Genomic DNA, 24,138 nt, shown 5'->3' with positions numbered 1-24,138 from the left:
GTCCAGGTGCTCTTAAGGGTAGGTGAGGGTGTGGCGTAGGTAGATGGACACCCAGGACTTTACTGTGACTGGGTGGGGTCTGGGCCTGGAGGCTGTCTGCCTCAGGCCTGCCAGCAGTGTGCAGATTCTTGACTTCATATAGGAAAGATTTTACTTCATGAGTCCAGGTGATTTTGAGAGGACGTTTTTAAACCTGGGGACAGTGAAACAAAGGAAAGGCTGAGATAGAAGAAGCATCACGAGAGAGCCTGGGTAGGGCTGCTTTGGCTCCCTAAAGAACAGAAGTCTCAGTAAAAGAAATGAGCTCACCGGGAAGTCAGAGAAAAATGGAGCCTTGGAGACAGGCTCAGGGGTAAACCCAAGACGAGCTGCTGCTGCTCACTGCTCCTCTGCTTGCAAGTCACATGAGGTCCCTCAGAGTTTAGGAGAACACAAGAGACAAGGGCGGGCATGTGCTCTAGGAAGAGCAGCCATGGATTCCTGGTCTTGAAGATTTTTATCTTTCTATATTGATTCATCAACATGTGTGTGTAAAGAGAGCAGGGTTATTTTTTTCTGGTTGGTTTTATTTTTAAAGAACATTGTTGAAGAGGGACCAGGACTGAAGTCAGTCTGCCCTGGGACAATCTGGGAAGATAAAACTTTGTGACTCATTGACTGGCTGTAAATCGCTCAAATTGTTTGCCCTTGTTTAATTATTTGGTCTCAGTTTCTCTTATTCTACTTGTGAAGGAATTTTCCTAGCTTTTCACTATCCTGCCTAATTGCCTACACCCAGGTCACAGGGGACCCCAACCTACGGCATGGCACCTAGTACTGTGCTCTCCTGCCAGGTCCCACCTCCTCCAGGAAGCCTTTCCTGAATACCTAGGACCCAACGTGAATGGCATGTGCTGATGGTGTTCTTCCCTTTGTGTTTTAATCCTTGTCTGTTCAACTTGATTTTAAGTCCTGGCAGGACACATAAAATCTTATATTTTTGTACTCACAACTTGGTGGATGTAACTACAAACATCTGTCAGATGAATCCTCCTGGTAACAGGGTCCATGGTAGCACTGGAGTATTTTATTAAACCCCAGACAGTTAAAGGTGAGACAAGACCAAGGCTGCAGAGATGGAGAGACCTGGGGTGGAGACCCATCTCTCAGCAGCCAGGCCCTTCAGAGGGAGTCCCCAGGCCACCCCCCTGTTTTGTTTTGTTTTTTTCCACAGATGCCCACTCTCTTGTCATCAGCCTCACTGTCCAATCCCAGTCCAGACCTGGACAGCCCTGGTGTGAAGGCCATGGCTCAATGGATAAAGAGCGTATCCTTCAGTACGACAGTGACAGCAATGAGGTCAGACCTTTGGGTCCCCTGGGAGAGAAGCTAAAGTCCACCACAGTGTGGACAGAATTGCCACAAATGTTGGGAGACATGGGGCGAGATTTCAGGATGATCCTGCCTGACATCAGACTGGAGGGAAACAAGACCAGGGGTAAGTGAGGGGAAGAGAGGGGAGGTGGGGACAGTGAGCAGGAGACGGGGAAGGAGTGGGCAGAGGCAGGGAGGGGCTTGGTGGGAGGGCACTGAACCCTGGTCCAACCCCAGAGCCAAGGTGACCCTGAGGGCAAGAAAAGGGCACGGTGTGCAGAGGATATTACAGCCCCTACATGTGCAGGGACACACGTGACTGTGGGAGTTGGCAGAGCTCTCAGAGGCAGGGTGACGCCCCTGTGTGTGCATTGCAGGTCCTCCCACCCTGCAGGCCGAGCTGTCCTGCCAATGTGAGGCAGGACAATGCACTGGTGGGCCCTTGAAGTTTAACATCAGTGGACAGACCACCCTCATCTTGGAACCAATGAGCAGGAACTGGACAGTTGTTGGTAGTCCTGGAGCCAGAGGGGTCATGGAGGACTGGGAGAAGAATGGATGGGTGGAGATTTTCAGGAAGTTCTCAATGGGAGAATGCATTCTCTTCCTCAGAAAATTCTTAGACCACAGGGAGAAAGTGCCGGAGACCCCAGGTGAGTGTGTAGGGTGCGGAGGATGTGGTAGGTCTCATTAAGGGTCTAATGCCTTCCTTGTGTCTGTGACAGTGTGTGTGTGTATAATGGAAAATTTGACAGATGGATGGACTGGTTGATTTCCTGGTGGACTTCCTGTGTGGAGAACAAGGCCCTGCCATGGGCTTTCCCACCAGCTTCCGAAATCCCATCCCACCTCCTGAGCATAGGAGTTCCCACCTGCACTAAGCAGTGGTCCAGTCATCAGGCATTACTAGATGGTCCCCAAATCTCTGTGCATTGTAATGCTTCCAGGCCTTCTCTTCTTCCCATGTTCTAGTCATCCTATAACCAGGTCAAAGGTCACCTCTTATGAAGCCTTCACCTCTTTCCTTGGACAGAATTAAGCACCCCCAATTCTGTCATCCTCAAAAAGGTCTGTGCATAGTAAACTTGTCAAACTGTACTATAAACAGATGGATATTTACTGTCTTGCACAGTAGAATGTGAGACCCTTGAGGACACAGCACAACCCCTCTGCATCTTTCTACCCCTGGACCTGACAGGGTGGCTGTCACATGATGAGTCAGTAAATATGGGGGTGACATGTGCTGCCTGGGGAAGCAGGTGCTGTTAGGTGCCTTATATTTGATAGGATGTTTGCCTTTTTGTTTTAGCACCACCATTACAGTCCTCAGCATCCCCTCCGAGTACACAGAAAAACATTTCATGGGTTATCGGTGGCATCTTCAGGTCCATTTTCATCTTCATCTTTCTGGGTGTTTGGTTGTGGAAGTCAGGCAGGATGAAAGGTGAGCAGCGGGCTGGCCTCTGGCTCTTGGGCAGGACATGGTCTGGGAAGGACTTGGGAGAGGTGAGCCTCGGTCTCCCCAAAGCCTGCTCCCCAGAAACATCTCTACACAGAAATAATGCACGTTGTTAGTGCCGAGTCCTTACACTCCACGGTAGCCATTTGAAATCATGTATAGAAACGTGTCTGGTACACTTTGAAATCATACACAATTGTTGGTTAGCATTATGTCATATTAGCGTACAGGTTTATTTTTAATGTTCATATTTATTATAATACCTGGTATTTTAAAGGTTTGATGATACCTTCGGGGACCATTTTTATAACCTGTGAAAGTTTCTTCTCATAACTAGCCTACTTAAGCTCTCTGAGGCCTAAGGCAAAAAGAAATCCTTATGCTGGTTCAAGGGCATCTTACCCCACAGTTGTGCAGGGTAGATATCTCACAGGCGGAATAGTCTGCGGCCCGTGGTGGTACACTCCAGACAGAGCCTGGACTAAGAGGCCACTTTTTTCTGCTTCAAATTCACTAGGAGATGGACCCAAAAAAGCTTTAAAATTTCTCCTTTGCACGGAATGACAAAAAAATATTGAGCTAACTTTTTTCCCTTTCTTTTTTCTATTTTTACTTTCTAGTTCTACCTCCTACTCTGTTCTGGGTCTGAAAGCTAGTTTCCTAAATGTCAGTTCCAAAAATAAAACATTATAGCAGAGACTGCACTTTTCTATCCAGTTATTTATATTTGTCCCCTAAAAATATAGACATTTAACAATGTAAAATTCATAATGTTCAAGCATGCAATCAAAAAATATTCAGATGCATGAAAAAGCAACAAAATGCGATCCAAAAGCAGGAGTAAAATGAGTGAACGGAAACTGACTCAGAAATAAACGAGATGCAGAAGGTGCTCATAGGCAGCTAGAACTCCCCAGTATAGCCTCCCGGGGTTGGACATTTTCATGTGCCTTACTGTGTGTTCGAACATGCCTCCTTTTGATCCCACATGATCTAATTGAAGGCCTTTCCATAGACTGCACAGATAACTCATTGGGTCTCCATATTTGGCTGTGTTCATATTTCAAGTTGTGTCCGTAGAAACCAGAGTAAATGTGCCTACTGATTTTTATTTTTCAACAGCACGGTGTTGCCCATGTACCACATCTCAGGGACCTGGTGTGGAAACCATCAGGGACGCTGGAGGTGAAGAACTGAACATGGTGTCTGGTGGTTCCCCAGCTGAGCTAGTCGGTGTGTCTGGAGCAGACCCTGAAGTCATAAGGATGTGTGGAGAGCCCCTGCTCCCCAAGAGCTCATGCCCCTTTGAATTGATACCCTGAGCAGGTCTGGCTGGTATATACTAATAAAAAAGATTGGCTTTATCGACTGTGCCAGGCAGTGGCTAATTAATTACTACAGCGTAGTATTGTGAAGGCATTAAGATTTCCAGAACTTTCTATTATCCTGTCTCCTTTCTGCATTGATACAATCTTTATTTCCTCGCAAACCTGTTTTCTCATTTTAGATCCTGTAATACAGGTACTGCAAAACGAGCTTGAGTGACCCCTTGCTGCCACCTGTTGTTTTTCATAGGAAGTTGTAGTGAGAGTCAGCATACATCCTGGTTAGTGGAATAAATGAAAATCCACGGAGGTCGTCACTGAGGGTGCTCCACCAGCCAGTGTCTGGGACTTGGTGCCTGACGCCCGTTCTGCTCACTTCTGTGTTTAAGTTCCCCACACTGTATGTGACCAACCTGTGACTCTACTGACTTATTGGAGGGAGCTCCTCTAATAAAGCTGAATTGTGGAAAGACACAAACGTATGTGACTGTCTTTCCGGACGCTCCCTAGCTCAGGACAACCGTTTCCAGCTTAGCACACCCTGAAGCTAACCTCCCAACTTTGGGTCGCTTGCTTTGGGTGCGCTGGAGACGGGAGTGGGCGGGGTTATGGCGAGCAAAGGAAGGGGCGGGGCCATGGGCGGCGACTGAGACGCAGGCGCTGGGCCGTGGTGGCGGGGGGCGGGGCGCGGGCGTGGGGGCGGCCTGGGAAGGGGTGGCCCCGGACTAGACGCGGCCGCTGTTACTCTCCTGGTGCTGATCCACGCACAGGCCCCTTGTGGCCACAGAGCGCACCCGAGGTCCCGGAAGAGAGGCGCGGGGCGCAGCGAAACCTCCGGAAAGACGAAGAGGGCTGCCAGGTCGCGCCCGCTATGACTCCCGCGGCTGCGGTTCCCTCCGGCGACCTCGCGCCCGCGGCCTTGGGGGCGCAGCTGGGCTCCCGGGAGGCCGCGCTTTGAGGTTCCAGGGCCTCCGCCTGCAGCTGCCGCGCCGGAGAAACACTGGGCCCGCGGTTGCCTGCCTGCCTCGTGCTCTACGGCCCACCTCGGCTCACGTTCTCTGGCGCCGGTCGCCATGGCCTTCACCTCCCAGGAGAGCGCGGGCCCCGAGCGCAGGCGGCCGCCGCGGCACCCGGCGCTGCTCGGGCTGCTGCTGCTCTGCCTGTGGCTGTCGAGCGGTCGCGCAGCCGGGCCGCCCCCGGCGCAGCTGTCCGAGCTGCAGGCGCAGCTCTCCGGCGTGGAGCAGCTCCTGGAAGACTTCCGCCGGCAGCTGCAGCAGGAGCGGCCGCAAGAGGAGCTGGAGCTGCGTGCTAGCCGCGGGCCGCAGCAGAGCTGTCCCAGCCGGGGCAGCGGCAGCTACAGCGTCATGTCCGACGCCATCATCCGCATCAAGGACTCCATCGCGGCGGGCGCCAGCTTCCTGAGGGCTCCGGCCGCCGTGCGGGACTGGCGGCAGTGCGTGGCGGCTTGCTGCTCTGAGCCGCGCTGCTCGGTGGCGGTGGTGGAACTGCCCCGGCGGCCCGCACCCCTGGCCCCCGCGCTCGGATGTTACCTCTTCAACTGCACCGCGAGCGGCCGCAGCGTCTGCAGGTTCGCGCTGCGCCGGGGCTACAGTAGCTACAGCCTCAGCCGCGCCCTGGAAGGGCAGCAAGATCTGGAAACTGGCGTCACCGCCCGGGCCTCGCCTGGACTGGGTAAGCAGGCCACTGAAGGAGGCTGGGGCCAGACCGCTTGGGCCCTGTTGTCCTTGCACCAGTTGGGTGGCTGCTTCTGGAATATTCTTCTTGCCATGACCACTGGACCCTCCATAGCCAAGTCAGAAATGAAACATCCTTGTTCCAAATTATCGTAGTTGCGGGCCTTCAGAGGAGTGGCTTTGATTTCTCAGTCTTAGGGATGATTTCTGAAAAAAAAACCCTGTAGACTGGGCAGAAGCAGGCACACTCGGCTGGTTTTGCAGTTTTTCTACACTTGGTGGTAGAGGCTGATCTGAGGATTCACGGAAATTCACTTTTAAGGAGAAAATCCCAGAGAGAAAAAAAATCATACAGCCCCCCCCTCCCCAAAATAAACCTCGTTTATTTTAATCTCCGGTTTTAATAGGGTATAGTTTGTGTCAAGTAATTGCAAAAGCAAAATCTAATTACATCCCAGGTTATTCATAACACACCGTTACTTAGTTTGGTTCTCCTGACTTATGGTCCCACCTGTAGTTGCTTTTATCAGATGAAAATAGGGAAGAGCACCTGTCGGGTATTTTGGAAGTGGGTCCATCTGATTTCTACGGAATAGAAATTTTCCCTTTCACAGCGTGAAAAGAAGGGACTTGATTTTAGTTGAAAATAACGTTTAGGGCACATCCCCTTTTTCAAAAAAGCTAAAGTCATGCTTTTCAAGTGATAGTTTTACTTTATGCAGATGTTCAGAAGGCAAGAATCAAGACACATAAAAAGAGGCACAGAGCGTGATAGTTGGAGGTTAAGATCACTGAGGGATGAAAAGCCTTGATTGTGGTCGGCTCAGTGTTTGATCTCACTCTCGCTGTTTGATTCAAGACAAGGTGAGCAGATTCAGTAGGTTTGGGAACCTGGAGTCTCCCTGACCTGCGGGGCCAATGAGGAGGTTCTGGAAGTCTGTGTGCACAATGCCCTACCCACCTCCACCAAAGAGGAGGCTCAGAACCCTTGTCACGGGAGCAAACATGGAAGATCACTCATCCTAGAGGCAGACACTGGGGAGAACCCCAAATTTTCCCCTGAAGTGGTGGCAGGAGGCACTTTCACTTGGACCCCCACCAGCATCCCTGAACCAGGCCTATGGACGGTACATGTGCATCCTTCCTCTCTGTGCAAAGGCAGACTCAAAAGTCCCAACAGCAGAAAACCGAAATCCCTTTTTCTTATTCTCTATGCGCATTTGTACAAAACCGACATTATCATCAGCTCATGAGGAGAAAGACTAGAATAGTACTAACTGAAAATGATGATAATCACACTGAGGTTATGGACCATTTTTTTCTAATAGGTTGCAATTTTTAAAAAACACAGTTTAAAAAATGATGGGATTTCACCAGTACTACCCAAGCCGCTTTTTCGGTCTGGCTCCACTTCTGTAACTTGACTTCGGGAGGCCCTGCTAAGGTCTCAGCCTCTGCTGTGTCATCAGTGCCCACACAGCACAATCCAGATGGCAGAGCCCCGTCCTTGTCAGGAAGGCCGTGTCGACAGCTGTGTGTTGTAAGTCAGTCAGTTAACAGTATCATTATTCTCTGTGTAAAATGCCAGTTGATCTGCCCCACCAAAATTGGTGTGTCTTTTCCCTGTAGATCTTATCAAGTACGTTTAGTTTTGGAAAGAAATGAGTAATATTACCATAGTACTTAACATTGGTTTATTACATTTTTATGATGCAATTTCAAAATTACTTTTATCTTGTGCTTCAAAGGCAAGTCAAATATTTTTCAGTGTAGCATACTCCTTTCCCCTTCTTGTCATCATTTGTTTATTTTTTTAAGGCCTATTACTGAGTAGAGAAGCTCCGTCTTATTTTAAAATACATCGTGCAGTGTAATTTGCCTGGACTTGAACTGAGGGGGAACTGTGTCTCTGTTATTTCAAATATAACAGTGATCAATGTTCAGGATATGAGGGTTTCACCGTGCTTTTAAATCCCATCTTAAAACTCACTAAAGAAAAGAAAATAATTAAAAAATGACTTTTTTTTCTTCCAGCAAGGCAACATTAATTAATTTTAAAATATGTGGGGCTATTTCAGCACCTACCTGCTTCTCCTATCTGGAATCTTTGGGGTCAAATCTTCAAAGTTTTAAATGTATGTGTGTGTGTGTATAGACATATACACATTTTTAGCATCCATTGGTATTTATAGCATATAGTTATATTTCAGCTTCTCTACTTGCAAGTAGTATTTTAAGATACATTTCAATGCAAATAGCTGGTAATCCTAATATATTACTGCAGAATTATATGATGCGTTCCAAAATTATAACGTGGTAAATCATTGTGTGGAAAGCCAAAGCCCAAAGCCACAGGAGAGTTCTCTGTTAACCTCTATAAAAGGGCCCATTAGTCATGCAGTCATTCTGTCTCTCTTCACCTGGGAGAAGCAGAAGAAGACGTCAAGCTTGGATCTTTGCTCAGAGGAGGAAAAAGTCAGAACAGGTTTCTTCTTAAGCAGTTGCTTATTGAAACCTGAGTTACAAGTCCCCATGGTTTTAAAGGACTCTAAAAATGGGACTCATTATGTTCTCAGTAGACATTCAAGTGCACTTATTCCTTGTAACATGCATGTTAAAAAAGGCATCTCCCTTTGAGGCTGGCAGTGGCTTTCTCATTCAGAAAAGTGGTAGCTCAGAGAGCTGCAGCCCCCTCACATAAAGGCCCTGTTTCTGGGCCTTGAGAGAATCACTAGTTGAGAAGATAGGCCTGGACAGGTAGGTCTCTAAACATCCGAAAGGGAATGGCAACTTTTTTAAAAAATATTTTATTGATGATGCCATTACAGTTGTCCTATTCCCCCCCCTTCATTCCCCTCCACCCTGCACACCCCTCCCCCACCATCCTTCCCTTTAGTGTATGTCCACGTGTCTCAAGTTCTTTAGATTCTATATTTCCCGTACTATTCTTGCCCTCCCCCCATCTATTTTCTACCTACTGTCTATGCTACTTATTTTCTGTACCTTCTCCCCCCTTCTCCTTCTCCCACTCCCCTGTTGCTAACCCTCCATGTGATCTTCATTTCTATGGTTCCTTATTATATGAAATGTTAAGGGGACTTATCTAAGAAAAAGAAGATAAAAATATGAACAGTGAAAGGATAGCAAACTCACAGTTATTAACAACCACACCTAAAACAAAAGCAAACTAAGAGGACCGCTAGATCAGGAGCAACTTTTAGATTAGCATTTCAGAAGCCTCGTTCTAGCTGCAACCTGTCAAGAGCAATTACCTGTTGTTGGCTCTGGCGAAACTGCTAGGATTGCAGCTAGCCGCATGCATCAGGCCCTGGGACATTCGGGTCCCACACAAGTTTGCTGAGGAGACAGCGTTGGCCGCGGAAGAAGAAAGACAGTGCCTCACTTTCAACATTGTTCAGACCGAGGCAAGGAGGAACTAGTCCAGGCCAGCATTTCGACCAGAGCTTTGGCACTGGGGGACGGAAGAAATAGTAGATACCAAAAAGGGTGTACACCATCCTGTAGAGTTTGTGTTTTCAGTGATACTACTGAATTTCTTTAAAATATATCTGCATTTGTGTATGCTTACTTTATTAGTAAGCATCAATTAAAATAGTCACAACTCCACTCTTAAAAATGCAGCTTCTCCCATCAGTTATCACTGAAATAGCTGTCAGTTAGTTATTAATATTTATGTGAACCTAGCCCTGTCTGGTGTGGCTCAATGGATTGAGCACCACCCTGGGAACTGAAAGGTTGCTGGTTCTTTTCCCAGTCAGAGCACATGCCTGGGTTGTAGGCCAGGTCCCCAGTTGGGGGTATGCGAGAGGCAACCAATCCATGTTTCTCTCACTCATTGATGTTTCTCTCTTTCTCCCTCTCTTCCCCTCTCTCTGAAAATAAATAAAATCTTTAAAAAAAAACATTTAAGTGAATATAAGTAGCCTTAAACTATTTAGTTCCATTCTAGGTCACAGGTAAATATTATACATACTTGTTTTGCTTTTGTGGGACAACTCAAAACTCAGTGTGCTGGCTTCTGTTATAAAAATTAGTTTATTAGAAGCTGTGGACTTCTGCTTTCCTAGATGAAAAACTAGACACCAGAAAAGTTCATGTGGGCTTTATTTTGTACGGGTCCAAAAACTTGTCTTAACTTTCCAGTGTGATTTGTTTCCCATCCATTGAACACTTTATATTACTCCTATTTTAAAAACTCGAGGACAAGGAAAATGTACATCAGAGGTGGACTTAGTTTTGTTTAAGGTTTGTTTCAAGAATTTTTGTTATAAATTCATTGAACAGAACTTGAAACGTAAGTGGTTTAAAAATTAAGTGAGCAGTTCCCTCTGGAGAAAAAAACAACCTCAGACGGACACACTGGACAGCCTCGTTCCTTGCTGTACACCACGAGCTTGTTCTTGCTCATCCCTGACACGCCATACTTTTCTCCTGCATGTATTACAGCTAAATTCTGTATTCATAATTTTGTTTGTTATGTAAAGAAAATAGAACAAAAATCAATAGGAAAATAACTTCCCGTTGCTAGAGACTTTCTTAGCAGTTCTTTGCTGGACTACCTCTGCCCTAGCAAACAAGATAACCTCTCGGTTAGGAAAAGTAGGGAATCATCTCTCCTGTGAATTATTTTCTTTCCAGGAAAGGATGCGCCTCCCCTCAGCAAGGCCGGGCAGGATGTGGTTCTGCGTCTGCCCACAGACGAGGTGACTTTGGACGGCCGTCAGAGCACAGATGACCATGCCATCGTCCGGTACGAGTGGGCACTGCTGCAGGGCGACCCGTCGGTGGACATGAAGGTAATGATTGTCTTTCTTCAATGTCACGAAAACGGATGTTTTCAGTGAAGTGGTCTTTGGTAATGTCTTTCCACTTAGCTTTCCAAAAAGCCGGTCAGCTAGCAGAAAAGGTATAAAATGGACAAAGTTAAAAGCAATTGTCCAAAAAATGGTTTAGTCTATGAATTTCCTTTTCTATTGAGTAAACAGTGATCCTCATCATTTGTTCTGAATCTTATACTTTGTTCTTGCCGCTTTTTTTGTTGACTTCTCCAGAATATAAAAACACTTCGGGGAAAAAGACTCATACTTTATTTTAATGACACAGATTACTGTTTAAATTTTTTATTTCTCCTTTGTTTAAAATCCAGGTTGAAAATTTGAAAAATACGAAACAGTATAAAGAAGAAAATCGCATTATAATGAACTCATTCTTCACATGGTCCAGAAAGCAATCGTCTTGCCTAGCAGTCAGGCCTGGTTGGGGTCACTGAGTGACTAAGCGAGCGTGTTCCGCCTTGATCTTCACCAGGCTCCTCTGGGCCAGGCTGCAGGGGCTGCAGGCAGGAATGAGCCCCTTGTTGGCAGCTGCAGAGTCTTGAGGCCTGAAGCTTGTTGTTAATCTCATCAGGACTGCTTCTCGTTAGCAGTATTTTCTGATTTGGGCAGATAAACTCCATCCAAACCACTGTAGTCAGAGGAAGTAGAAAAAAACTGAATTGGTTTGCTAGGGCTGCCACAACAAAGGACAGACTCTGTGGCTTGAACAGATACTGTTTATCTTCTCCCAGTTCCGGAGGGAAGAAACCCACAGGTTCCAAAGGGGTTGGCTTCTTTTAAAGCCTCTCTTCTTGGCTTGTAGTTGGCTGCCTTTTCCTTCCTGCGTCTTCACATGATCTTCTCTCTTTGGGGAAACACTGATTTATATTCTCTCAGAACAAAAACAATAACAATCACCTAGTTCCCCACGGCTGATTTCCATGCACTGATTTACTCAGTGGTTAGGTAGTCTTAGAATTGGGCTGGGCGCCTGTTCAGCATGGTACCCAGCCTCCCACCCATGTAAGAGCCCCTTCTGCAACATCCCTTCAGGGTTCTCCCACTCTCTGCCCAGATATTTCCAGAGATGAACACTCACTACCTCACACAGTATTCTATGACGTCTTCAATCAGCTGTAGTTATTAGGCAAACAGGATGTGTCTCCCTGTTACTTCTGTGCATTGGAGCAGAATCTTCTCTTTGGAAAAGCATTGAATGCATCTTTCTTTTTTAAATTTTTTTATTGATTGATTTTTTTTTAAAGGGGGAGGGAAGGAGGAGAGAGAAAGAGAAAAAAACAACCACTGATTTGTTGTTCAATTTATTGATGCATTCACTGGTTGATTCTTGTATGTGCATATCAGGCTGATGCTGAGCTACCTGGCCAGGGCACATCTTTCCTTATTCTAGGTGACAGTTGCCTAAGTCTTTGAAAAAAATGAATGGCACCACTTGGGATGCTCTTTTGGAACATAATACCCCACTTCTTTCAGACATCTTCACATGAACGGAGGTCCAGGCCGCCCACCCTCCAGCCTCGGCTGGATTTTCTCAGGTTCGTCCAGGCCCTTCTAAAATCTGACACCACTAACTGAACCCCATGTGTCACCTGAAGATGTGTGTGTCTTCCTGACACAGATGCCACCTCCTGTGATCCAGCTGCCTCTGCTTCTACTAGTGAGACTGAGTTTACATAAACTGCTTTAGTGCTGTGTCACACGGCAGGTTTGCATGGCGTCGCCCACTCGCAGGGTTACCTGAAACCTGCTTCGTCTTTTACCTAAACAGCTGCCGTGATGGCCTCTGCACCTCATTTGTGTCATTGATTTATTGAACCTGAGGGCAGGACGGTATACTTATCCTTTTCACATACCAGCTTCTGGGTTTTCATCTACCATAGAAATCATTTTGAACTTAGAGGGTCACCCATCATAGTTATCACCCTTCTGTGCATTGTGTAAGCGGTGAAACTGTTCTGTCCTTACGGGAATCTTTGAGAACTGAGGTTGATCAGGAAAGGTCGATGGACATGTACCACCAGAGAGCTCCCCTGAGAGGGACACTGCCTCCTAGTGGGCACTTCTGGGCATGTTTGTCCGAGCAGTCACAGGCCCGCCTCTGTTATTATCATCTGGCTTTTCATCACACTGCTGAAAGCTCTATTCTGTAAATGATGAATTGCACTTATAAGTGTTACATAAAAATAATGCTAATGATCCAGTATTGTAGTTATTGAGGATATTTACAAAGGAGCAGCAAGATTAGACATTTCTTACAGGCCTTTTGGGCTGACCGCTGGGCCGTCAGGAGGGAAATCTGGACCAGTTTCCCAGCCAAGTACAGAACAGCGACGGCAGGTAGACCTGGAGCTCTAAAACAACCATCCGAGTGGCAGCGTCTGTGGTGGGAGAAACACTGCAGCCGAACTGTGGCTGTCTCACAGTGGAGTGTATTCACGAGCACCCCCAAAGTAAACTCTCGTCCTGCCCTGGCTTCCTCATGGTAAAGCATCACTGGCCGAGGAGCTACGTGGTGGCAGGCGGTTCAGGCACAGCTGGAATCCTCAGAGCGGCCTTCCCACTTTGTAGGTTAATTAAGTGGCCCTAAAAGTTCTGAAAGACTGAAATGGCAAGATATCACTGAGTGTCTTTCAGCGGAGTGCTGGCGGCTGTGGAGCAGGTTTTTCAGGGTGTGCATTTATCAGTTATAGAAAACAGTAATGCAAATGAGTCTAGCCCATAGAAATGCAAATGATTTTTTTCATATAGAAATGCAGTACTTCTGACTTGTTGAAAAGTAGACTTCAAAGAAGACATGTTAGCACTTGTAGGTATTAATCTATTAATACACTCATTTCCTCACCTAATAGGTACCAGTAGCAAACTTGGTTCCGTTTTGCATGTACATACTAGCGACTTCATGCCATCATTCCTGACTGCTTATATCCCTTCGATTCTCCTCTGAATTAGCGGAACATCTTATCAGCTCTCTCTTCAGTTAATGAGTTAAAATCATTGATGCATGTTCACATGTGTGTGTGAGATCATGGTTTTTACACTTTGAGAATCTTCCTGAACAGTAATTAACAACCTTCAGGGGCAACCCCATCTGGTCCCTTTTACCTGGGCAGCCTGAGTTTACACTGCATGATTTCCGACAGGAGAATTGGGATTCTCCAGCCAGGTCACTTTTTTCTGAGAAGGGGCTCCAGCTGAATGGAATGTGAATGCACCACCCCACCAGCTGCAGAGTGGGGCCAAATGGGAAGGTGCCTGGGGCAGGAGGAAGGGGGGTGATAGCCAACCCAGCATAGCGCTATAGTTAAGTTAAAGCCCCGTGTTGGATGAACACCCTTCTTCTGAAGCCCTTAGACAATCCCTGACTCTCAGGAGCTCTCGTTGTTCACTTTCCCCTGAGCACCTGCAGCAGCCCCCGGATGTCCTCCTCTCTCATCCCCCAGGGCCCCCATCTGCGCAGACTCTCAGCCCTTCTCCCGTCTCCTGGGAAGGATAGTCAGCCTCCCTTTGCCTTGCAACAGTTTGAGACAAGGTTGTAGGACTGATCTCATCATGTCCAAATGACCCATCCAGGCACTCAGAAACCAGGGAAAACCAGTGAGGTTCTCTCCCTAAGAGGAATCATGCTGCCACCTTAATGATAACAAGGTTTACAGCTAACTTTTTTTTAGCACCTAGTGCGTGTCCAGCACTGGGCTACGCACCTCACAGAGGGACAGCTCGTGTTCCTGGCTTGGTTTCTTCGTTTATGAAGAAAGAATAGAGATGATTTGTCAGAATCAGGAGGCTGATGACTAGATTTTAAAGTTATATATTTCCTGCCCCGGAAAAAGATATTCTACCTCCCCTTAACCGAATATTAATCTAGAATACATTTCTTAAATGCAAGAAGACATGTTTTTTTTCTGGTGGCTCATTAGATGACACTGAGTTTCATGATTATTCAACATAATACATTTACATCTGAAGTCAGAATGTAAAATACGGCATTCAGGAACACGATACAGAGTATAAGGGTGCTCGGGGAGATTTGGACTTCACTTGTTTGTGCATTGATTTGCACTCATCAGATGCGGAGAATTTCTAACCAAATGATTTTTGAATACTAACTACATGTAGTGGAAGCCTACCAAAACATGGATGTTGTTTACACCAATGAGTTCATTATTAAATTTAAGCCAATCGCACACTGGCTTGACTACTCTACATAATTTTTTAAGGTAAATAGGTAGAATATCATCTAAATAGGGACGTGTGTGAGAGTGAAAGGATGTGGTTTCAGCAATGACACCAGGCCCACAAACTGGGACTTCTCTGAGCAAACAGAAAATTTAATGAAATCCAAGTTTTGTGAGATGGTCCAGTCCAAGGTGTCCCGGTCAGCCGCACTTTTAGACTACCCTCAACAGATCAAAGGAATGCTTTAAAACTGAACCTGAGAGAAAAGTTTTGGGAAATGAACTTAAATAGACACAAGAATATTGACTTCTGCCCTGCCTGGTTTGGCTCAGTGGATTGAGTGCCGGCCTGGGAACCGAAAGGTCCCTGGTTCAATTCCCAGTCAAGGTTGTGGGCCAGGTCCCCAGTCAGGGACATGCAAGAAACAGCTGATTGATGTATCTCTCAGACATCAGTGTTTCTTTCCCTTTTTCTCCCTCCCTTTCCCTCTCTCTAAAAATAAATAAATGAAATCTTAAAAAACAAACAAACAAAAAAGAACTTAGATCCTGCCAGCGATAAGAAAATGAAAGGAGTAAAATTCTTGTTCCAGTCACTTCAGTCAGGGAGGCCAGGAGTGCCCCAGACGTGCTTTCTTTCACACTGAACACGGGGGAGTGGAGTCTGAGCACAAAACGCCCAGGAGGCTGGCTTTTCCCTAGATTTCTGTGTGTGTTTTTACACAATGTTAAGAGCTAAGGCCGCCTCTCCCCTCCGATTTTGTGCACCATTCCTTTGTGCTTCTGACTCTTCTTCCTGTATAAGCAGCTCTGCTTATATCAAAAAGCATTTTGCAATTTCGGTATTAAAAAATAATTCTTCTCTGATTGGGTTGAGTTAGAGGCATGAAAGGGGAATGAGAGCAGAGTTGGAGAAAACTGTAGACATATTCTGAAACAGTAAAACAGAAGTGAAATTTGGTTGGGTTGTAGGAGGGAAGAATAAGTCTGTTTTTCCCTCTGTTCTTTTTTCTAGATGCTTCTAATCCTGGCCAACTTTAGAAGTAAGCCACTATTTACATGATATGTTTTTTTTTTTTTTAATTAATTAAATTTATTTATTTTTTTGAATTGATTATGCTGTTACAGTTGTTCCATTCCCCCCTCCATTTCCCTCCACCCTGCCCCCCCAACCCCACCATTACCCCCCTTTAGTTTATGTCCATGTGTCTTAAGTCCTTTAGGTTCTATATTTCCCAAACTATTCTCGCCCCCCCATCTATTTTCTATCTACTATCTATGCTACCTGTTTTCTGTACCTTCTCCCCCCATCTCCTCCTCCCATTCCCCTGTTGCTAACCCTCCTTGAGATCTTCATTTCTATGTTTCCACTCCTGCTCTAGCTGTCCTTTTAGTTTGCTTTCGTTTTAGGTGTGGTTGTTAATAACTGTGGGTTTGTTGTCCTTTCACTGTTCATGTTTCTTTATCTTCTTTTTCTTAGATAAGTCCCTTTAACATTTCATATAATAAGGGCTTGGTGATGATGAACTCCTTGAATTTGGTCTTATCTGAGAAGCACCTTATCTGTCCTTCCGTTCTAAATGAAAGTTTTGCTGGGTAGAGCAATCTTGGTTGTAGGTTTTTAGATTTCATGACTTGGAATATTTCTTTCCAGCCCCTTCTTGCCTGTAAGGTCTCTTTTGAGAAATCAGCTGACAGCCTGATGGGGACTCCTTTGTAGGTGATTGTCCCCTTAGCTCTTGCTGCTTCCAGGATTCTTTCCTTCATTTTAATTTTGGCTAATGTAATTATAATATGCCTTGGTGTGTTTCTTCTTGAGTCCAACTTTTTTGGTACTCTCTGGGCTTCTTGGATTTCTTGGAAGTCTATTTCCTTTGCCAGATTGGGGAAATTTTCTTTTATTATTTGTTCAAATAGTTTTTCCACTGGTGGTTGTGTCTTTCCCCCTTCTGGTACCCCTATAATTCGGATATTGGAGCGTTTAAAGATGTCCTGGAGGTTCCTAAGACTCTCCTCATTTCTTTGAATTCTTGCTCCTTGACTCTTTTCTGCTTGTCCATTATTTGCTTTCTTCTGGACCATTGCATTGATTTGAGTCCCAGTTTCCTTTTCATCTCTATGGGATTCCTGTGGAATTCCATTCATTTCCCTTAATTTAGCCTCCATATGTTTCTCTAATTTGTGGCTGTAATCCATCAAATCTGTGAGAAAGGTGATGACCAGTGTTTTAAACTGTGCGTCTGAGAGTTTTGCTATTTCTTCGTCATTTAGATTTATCTCTGGGGCTTTGAGTTCTGCCTGCGACATTTTTGGTCTGTTCTGGCCCTTTAAGTGGGACAAGCGGCGCCTTGGAGTCCCAGGTCGCTGGGTTGTGACGCTGTATGTGGGGGCGTGGTCAGAGCGGGAAATGGCGCCCCGCCGCCGCCGCTGCAGCTGCCGCCGCCGCTGCCGCCGCCGGGCTGGTCGAACCGCTCACTCCCTCACTCGCGCGCAACCAGGCAACCACAGTCAACTCGTTGCCACCGCCTCCCCACTGTGTCGCTCCCCCGGTGGGCTGCTCGGCGGCTCACCAGGTCCAATCCTGGGTTTGGAACCCGCGTGACTGGATTTGCGCGCCGGATTCCGCGCCGGTCCGACCGAGCCCTCCTTTGTAAGTCTTCACCGGACACTGGTTTCGCCCCTTACCGGTCAGGCTGAAGAATTTGTTGTTAGCGGACTTCCGAAAAGTTCAGTTTTCCGTGTTCTGGTTGTGTTTTGTGATGCTAATATTTAGTTGTCCCTAAACTTGGTTGTGTGAGGAGGCAGGCACATCCAGCTAAACCTCCATCTTGGCGGAAGTCCTCTACATGATATGTTTTTTTTTTTTTTTTAAGTTTTTAAATTTTTTTTTTAATTTTTTTTATTGATTATGCTGTTACAGTTGTTCTATTCCCCCTTTATTCCCCTCCACCCTACCCACCATCCCCACCATCACCCACCCTTTAGTTTATGACCATGTGTCTCAAGTCCTTTAGATTCTATATTTCCCATGCTATTCTTGCCCCCCCATCTATTTTCTATCTACTGTCTATGCTACTTATTTTCTGTACCTTCTCCCCCCTTCTCCTCCTCCCACTCCCCTGTTGCTAACCCTCCTTGAGATCTTCATTTCTATGTTTCCACTCCTGATCAAGCTGTCCTTTTAGTTTGCTTTCGTTTTAGGTGTGGTTGTTAATAACTGTGAGTTTGTTGCCCTTTCACTGTTCATGTTTCTTTAACTTCTTTTTCTTAGATAAGTCCCTTTAACATTTCATATAATAAGGGCTTGGTGATGATGAACTCCCTTGAATTTGATCTTATCTGAGAAGCACCTTATCTGTCCTTCCATTTTAAATGAAAGTTTTGCTGGATAGAGCAATCTTGGTTGTAGGTCTTTAGATTTCATGACTTGGAATACCTCTTTCCAGCCCCTTCTTGCCTGTAAGGTCTCTTTTGAGAAATCCGCTGACAGTCTGATGGGGACTCCTTTGTAGGTGACTGTCCCCTTAGCTCTTGCTGCTTCTAGGATTCTCTCCTTCATTTTAATCTTGGCTAATGTAATGATGATGTGCCTTGGTGTGTTCCTTCTTGGGTCCAACTTCTTTGGTACTCTCTGAGCTTCCTGGATTTCCTGGAAGTCTATTTCCTTTGCCAGATTGGGGAAATTCTCCTTTATTATTTGTTCAAATAAGTTTTCCACAGGTGGCTGTGCCTTTCCCCCTTCTGGTACCCCTATAATTCGGATGTTGGAGCGTTTAAAGATGTCCTGGAGGTTCCTAAGACTCTCCTCATTTCTTTGAATTCTTGCTTCTTGACTCTTTTCTGTTTGGCCATTATTTGCTTTCTTCTGGTCCACTCCATTGATTTGAGTCCCAGTTTCCTTTTCATTGCTATTGGTGTCCTGTGCAATTCCATTCATTTCAATTAGTTTCGCCTTCATATATTTGTCTAATTTGTCGGTATAATCAACCAGTTCTGTGAGGATCCTGATCACCAATGTTTTAAACTGTGCGTCTGTGAGTTTTGCTATTTCTTCATCGCTTAGATTTATTGGCTCTGGGGCTCTGAGATCCTCCTGCGCCATTCTTGGTCTGTTCGGGCCCTTTAAGAAGCGGCGCCTTGGATTCCCAGGTTGCTGGGTTGTGACGCTCTATGTGGGGGCGTGGCCCGAGCGGGGAAATGGCGACCCCCTCTGCCGCTTCTCACAGCAGGGTGCGGAGGAGCAGTGCCTTAGGTGGTTCACCTGGGCCAGGCCGCTCAGAGTCGCTGGGTTATGACGCTGTATGTGGAGGTGGGGTCAGAGCAGGGAAATGGCGGCGCCCTCCACTGCCGCCTGCCATGGGGACTTGCCGGCCAGGTCCAACCGCCCACTCCCTCGCCTGTCCACCCTCGCACAAATGCGCGACCTCAGTCAACACGCAGCCCCGGGCCCGGCTGTCTCCCCCGCGGTCGCTGGCCTGGTTGCTCGCTGGGTCGCTCACTAGGTCTGACCCTGCGCCTGGATTCCGCCGGCCTGAGTGTGTCTGGCCGAGACCTCCTGTGCAACCCTGCTCCGCCAGCCGCTGGTTTCGCCCCTTACCGGTCAGGCTGAAGAATTTGTTGTTAACGGACTTCCGAAAAGTTCAATTTTCTGTGTTCTGGCTGTGTTTTCTGTTGCTAATATTTAGTTTTCTCTAATCTTGGTTGTGTGAGAAGGCACGGCACATCCACCTATGCCTCCATCTTGGCGGAAGTCCTACATGATATGTTTTAAGAGGACTTGACAAAAAAGAGAAAGGCTTTAGTTCAGAAATACTTCTCCTACTGATTCCCGAAATCTCAGATATGCAATTTAATTCTGTCTTAATTACTGCCTTCTTTGGTCCCATTTTTTAAAAAATGATCCTCTTCTGGGCAGATTTATATGAGAAATTCTCAACTCTTTTTTTAAACCATTAGAACCTTTATTCTTTTTCTTAGGATGATGTATGATCATTTTCTACATTGGATTAATTTGAAGATACCCATTCCATAATTTATAGTAAAACTAAAATTATGCAGAAAATGCAAATTAAGGTAAGAAAAAGAAATAATATAAATGCTGCTGATGGTTGTAAAAAATATCCAAATAAAGGACCAAAACAAATAAATACAGTGTTTACTGATGGTTGTCTTGGGGTGGCTAATTATAATTGTTTTTTCTTTACTATCTTTTTCAAGTCATCAGCAATATAACTTCATTTATTTTTACTGAAAAAAATGGGTATTAAAATGGTCTTCTCTTTCTGATCAGCAAATCTGGGAGTAGACGCCTAGAGACTGACCAGAGAAATTCCCAGTTCTTAAGGAAACTCATTTAACACCTTACTCCAGAACTGAGGAGGACGGACCAGTCAGAGTTCAGTTCTTTGTATAGATGCTCTAAGTCCATTCATTTGACCATGTGTAACAGGAAAGGTTGGGCTGCTTGATTCGTTTTGCTTCTCTTTGTGGAACTCTGCATCCTCCGTACGGAGGGAACCCTGAACTGAAGAGCAAAGTCTAAACGTGTGTTCACCTGCCGTATTATATCTAGACAGTGAGAGCACCGGTTCATTTCCTCAGGGTAACTGCCTCATTGTCTTCTTCACAATCCCACGCAAGATGTCCTGGGATTACAACAAGGATTATTATGTTAATCAAACCCCTTGTGGAGATCTCATCCAATTTTGCAAGTTAGATTAGGTGACACAAGGCAGGAAACTGCATTCATTGGGTCAGTGGAGCCTTGTACTGAAGTATTTAGTACCACGCTACCTCCCCACTCATTCGTAGTGACTTACACCCAATTGCCTTATAGACTTTAGGACAAACTGTCGGGTGGGAAGAATAGTTAGGTATTATTTTGTAGCTAAGTGTATATAACTGTAAGGGTGTCACAACAATGGTAACTGTAATATGTGTAGGTGTGTGTGTAACTAAGGTATATAAATACACTAGATCACCTTCTCTGTGGAAGTCGGAGTTGAGTCAGAACAGCAGGCTGGGTGTTCTGCTGAGGTGGTGGTTTAGCAGAGGCCAGACATGGTCTTGGGCAGAGATTAGAAATTCCTGGTTTGACTGACGTTACAAATTGGGCATGGTGCCCATGCCTGTGTGTGTAAATATGCATGTATTTATCCTGACTCCTGACACTTCTGAAATGTTTATCAAATACTGTAAGTCCTTTTTGCTTTTTCCTGATGGATTGGTGGAATATGAAAGAAGAGAGGTTAAATCTGACCCTGAGGTTCCAAACCACAGCTCTTGCCTTGTTCTAAATCTTCCTCATCTGAATCTCTGATCATCTCTGCTTGTTCTCAGACCGCCTGCCACCTTCAACTCGGTAACACTCTTGTCTCTGAGGATCGGTTGCCTGCTGCACCGTCTTCTAAAGTTATCTCCTTGTCTTTAGTTTTCTCTCGGCTGGCCTTTCAGGGACTAGTGAGCACTCACAAAAGTGGTCCCTGTCTGGTATCCTCTCAGCACCCTTGGTCCTGAAGACAGTGTAACAATGAGGCAGTGAGGACCGCTTCACACCTCTTTGAAACAAACAGCAGAGGATGGTGACCTTTTTGCCAACTCTCTAGCTTAAAGCCTTTGCAACAAAAGTGATGGGACAACTTGTCAAGTGTTTCACAAATTGGGGGTCTCAATTCTTCCTGTCTCAGTGAGTGAAGGTCACTTTAATAGGTTTCCCTGTCCCAGTCTGTAAAAACAGGGTAATGCCACTCGGCTTGAGATGAAAATCAAACCGAAGGAGGGAGTTTAAAATATATTTAAACATTTACCATACTAAGCTCTTTTTATATTAAAAAAGTTAATTTTACGTCATATTATATTTAAGCCCCACATTAAGAAGTTGTTTTACATGGTTTGATCCTCATGAGGTAGGATCAGATTTTACAGGTGAAGACATTGAGGTTGGTTACATACAGGTTGGTTACGTTGTGTGTACAAGGTCACACAGCCAGTACATGGTAGGGCGGGCATTCCACCCAGGTCTGCTGGACACCGGGCTCCTTGCCCTTAACCACCTCACCTGCGGTTCTTCCATGTGACCACTGGATCCCTGGTGTGCCTGTTATGTGCAGACTCCCAGGTGCCACTCTCAGAGTCGGGCTGAGCCTGGAGATCTGCCCGGTGGCATCTGAGCGGCCTAAAGTGTCACAGCCACCGTATCTCATTATACTGCCGCTAAATGGTCGGAAAGCCTTCCGCTCGTGAGTTTATGGTCCTGGCAAATCCTCTAAGGTTATGTGCAGGAGTCTAAACCTAGGATTTCACAAATAAAAACAAGCAGGTGTGTATTTCAAGTCCATTACTATGTCAGTGTAATAAAATGTGTAAGGTCAGAGTTCATTGGTAGAGAATAATTTCCAAAGTAATTCATTTAAGTGGAAAGGAATCTTTTAAAAGGTAGGATACTAAACAGTATCACTGGGGAGGCTAAATGAAGCAGTGTTTAGACTGAGCATCTAAAAGTGATTTCCAAAACCTCACCACAGAACTGGGCCTCAGAGGCTATTACTCTCACCATGACCAGGATGCTGCCTTGTTGTGAGGAGAGCAGAGGTTCGGGGTGGTGCCAGGCTTTAGGGAGTGGACAGACACTCCCGAGGGTGATCAGCAGGGAACAGCTGGGGGACTCAGATGCAGAACAGAGGCCAGGGAAGCAGGCAGTTCAGAAGACAGGGGTGGCCAACACTGTTACAGACAGGAAGGACCAGCGTTATTTCTTTTTTAAAGACAAGACTAAGAAGTATTGTTGACCTTGATGCCACGTGACCTTTGCTGGGTCAGTTAGTGAGTTTTTCCAGCGCCGTTTCAGGGGGTGAGATAAACAGTAAGTGGACGACGACCAAGCGGAAACAGCATGTGCAGCATGGAAGACAGGCGGCTCAAGGAGTTGAGTTGAGATGGAAAGGAAACAATATGGTGGCTAGAGAAGACCTGGGAGTTTTTATTTGTTGTTGGTTTGTTTGTTAGGTCAAGAGAAACTTGAGCAGAGAGGTCAGAGGGAAAGGGGTCAAGGGCCAGAGGGAGGGTGCAATGTAAGACAGGTGACAGCTCATCTAATGACTGCAGGAGAGAGAGTGGCAAGGGCGCAGTGACAGCACGTGGAGGTGGAGGGTGGAGGGTGGAGTCCTGGTTGTAACCGTAGCCAGGGTCCTGATTTTCCTCTTGAACTAGACGAGGTCGCCGGCTGAGAAGGAAGGGCTCTGGGGCGTGGAGCTGGGGAGCGGTACAGGTTTGGGGCCCGGGCTGTGAGGACGGGAGGAGGACTGCCGGTCAAGGGCATTACGGCCTGAGGAAAACAGGAGATTGGGGATTCAGAGTTGGGCCTCCCTGCCGAAGTAGCGCTGGGTTCGGCGTCCCACAGCCTTAGACCAGACGGGAGAGGCGGGTCATGGGATGGCGGCAAGGGCGGCACCGACTTCCAGTCCAGGACGGTGTTGGGCGCCACGTGTCTCGTCTCCTAACCAAATGTGACTTTTCCTGTTCGGAGGCAGGTGCCCCAGTCGGGAACCCTGAAGCTGTCCCACCTGCAGGAAGGAACGTACACCTTTCAGCTCACGGTGACGGACGCCGCCGCTCAGAGGAGCTCCGACAACGTCTCGGTGACCGTGCTGCCCGCGGCCTCGTCCCCGGGAGGTGAGGAGGAGGAGGCCGGCAGAAGCCAGACTGCTGAGGAGGGAGGGTATCGGTCGGCTTTTCACAGCCTAACACCGCATTCCGCGGGCTTATTCCGGGGCGGGGGTGGGGGGGGGGGCTGTCCAGTGAGACAGTGTCTGCCAAAAGTGCGCCGGCAGGAGCGGTTCCGGTAAACAATGCAAAGAACGCCGCGGGATGCCGCGGGGACACCCTGCGTGAGCCAGCGGCGCCTTCCCTGGGCTCGAGTCCATACAGGGCTTTCCGGGGAAGGATCTCCTTTCAAGCTGGGGGTGGCTGTCCGATATGCACACTCGAGAGTAAGACGTACGTTCAAGACACATTAAAATACGTGCAGTGCATGTGTCAGTATGAAAGGACTGTTTAGACGTTTGCGTGGACCCTTTAGGCGGATGCGCAGGTGCATTGATAACGCCGCTATCGCCGCCTGTCTTGAGGCTCGCGTTCTGCTGCCCCTGTAAAGCCATCTCGTTTTTGTGGGGCTTACTTTCCCAAACATCTACATTTCTAAGATTAGCTCGTCAAGTTAAAAAATCATATGAGCCCTGGCCGGTGTAGCTCAGTGGTTTGAGCACAGGCCTCAAAGGA

At 46.6% G+C, this 24,138-nt stretch overlaps 2 protein-coding genes across 3 annotated transcripts in view; both read left to right on the top strand.

Annotated features, from left to right (window-relative positions):
* Positions 1-1,228: 1,228 nt before the first annotated feature.
* RAET1E (retinoic acid early transcript 1E) lies at positions 1,229-4,566 on the top strand. Its single transcript, XM_053663449.1, has 4 exons — positions 1,229-1,477; positions 1,731-2,006; positions 2,663-2,797; positions 3,935-4,566. The coding sequence occupies exons 1-4, from the start codon at positions 1,294-1,296 to the stop codon at positions 4,132-4,134; spliced, it is 795 nt and encodes a 264-aa protein (XP_053519424.1). The 5' UTR covers positions 1,229-1,293; the 3' UTR covers positions 4,135-4,566.
* Positions 4,567-4,845: 279 nt separating this feature from the next.
* Positions 4,846-24,138, top strand: part of LRP11 (LDL receptor related protein 11) — a 49,463-nt gene continuing 30,170 nt past the window's right edge. For both annotated transcript variants that reach the window (XM_053663459.1, XM_037156824.2), the window contains exons 1-3: positions 4,846-5,829; positions 10,491-10,648; positions 23,391-23,532. In XM_053663459.1, the coding sequence (XP_053519434.1) occupies positions 5,211-5,829; positions 10,491-10,648; positions 23,391-23,532 (919 nt within the window). In that variant the 5' untranslated portion in view covers positions 4,846-5,210. The remainder of the gene's footprint in view (positions 5,830-10,490; positions 10,649-23,390; positions 23,533-24,138) is intronic.

This window comes from Artibeus jamaicensis, unplaced genomic scaffold (assembly GCF_021234435.1).
Source record: "Artibeus jamaicensis isolate MK-2021 breed Jamaican fruit bat unplaced genomic scaffold, CSHL_Jam_final contig_3176, whole genome shotgun sequence".
Lineage (NCBI taxonomy): Eukaryota > Metazoa > Chordata > Mammalia > Chiroptera > Phyllostomidae > Artibeus > Artibeus jamaicensis.
This window is presented reverse-complemented; position numbering and strand designations above follow the sequence as displayed.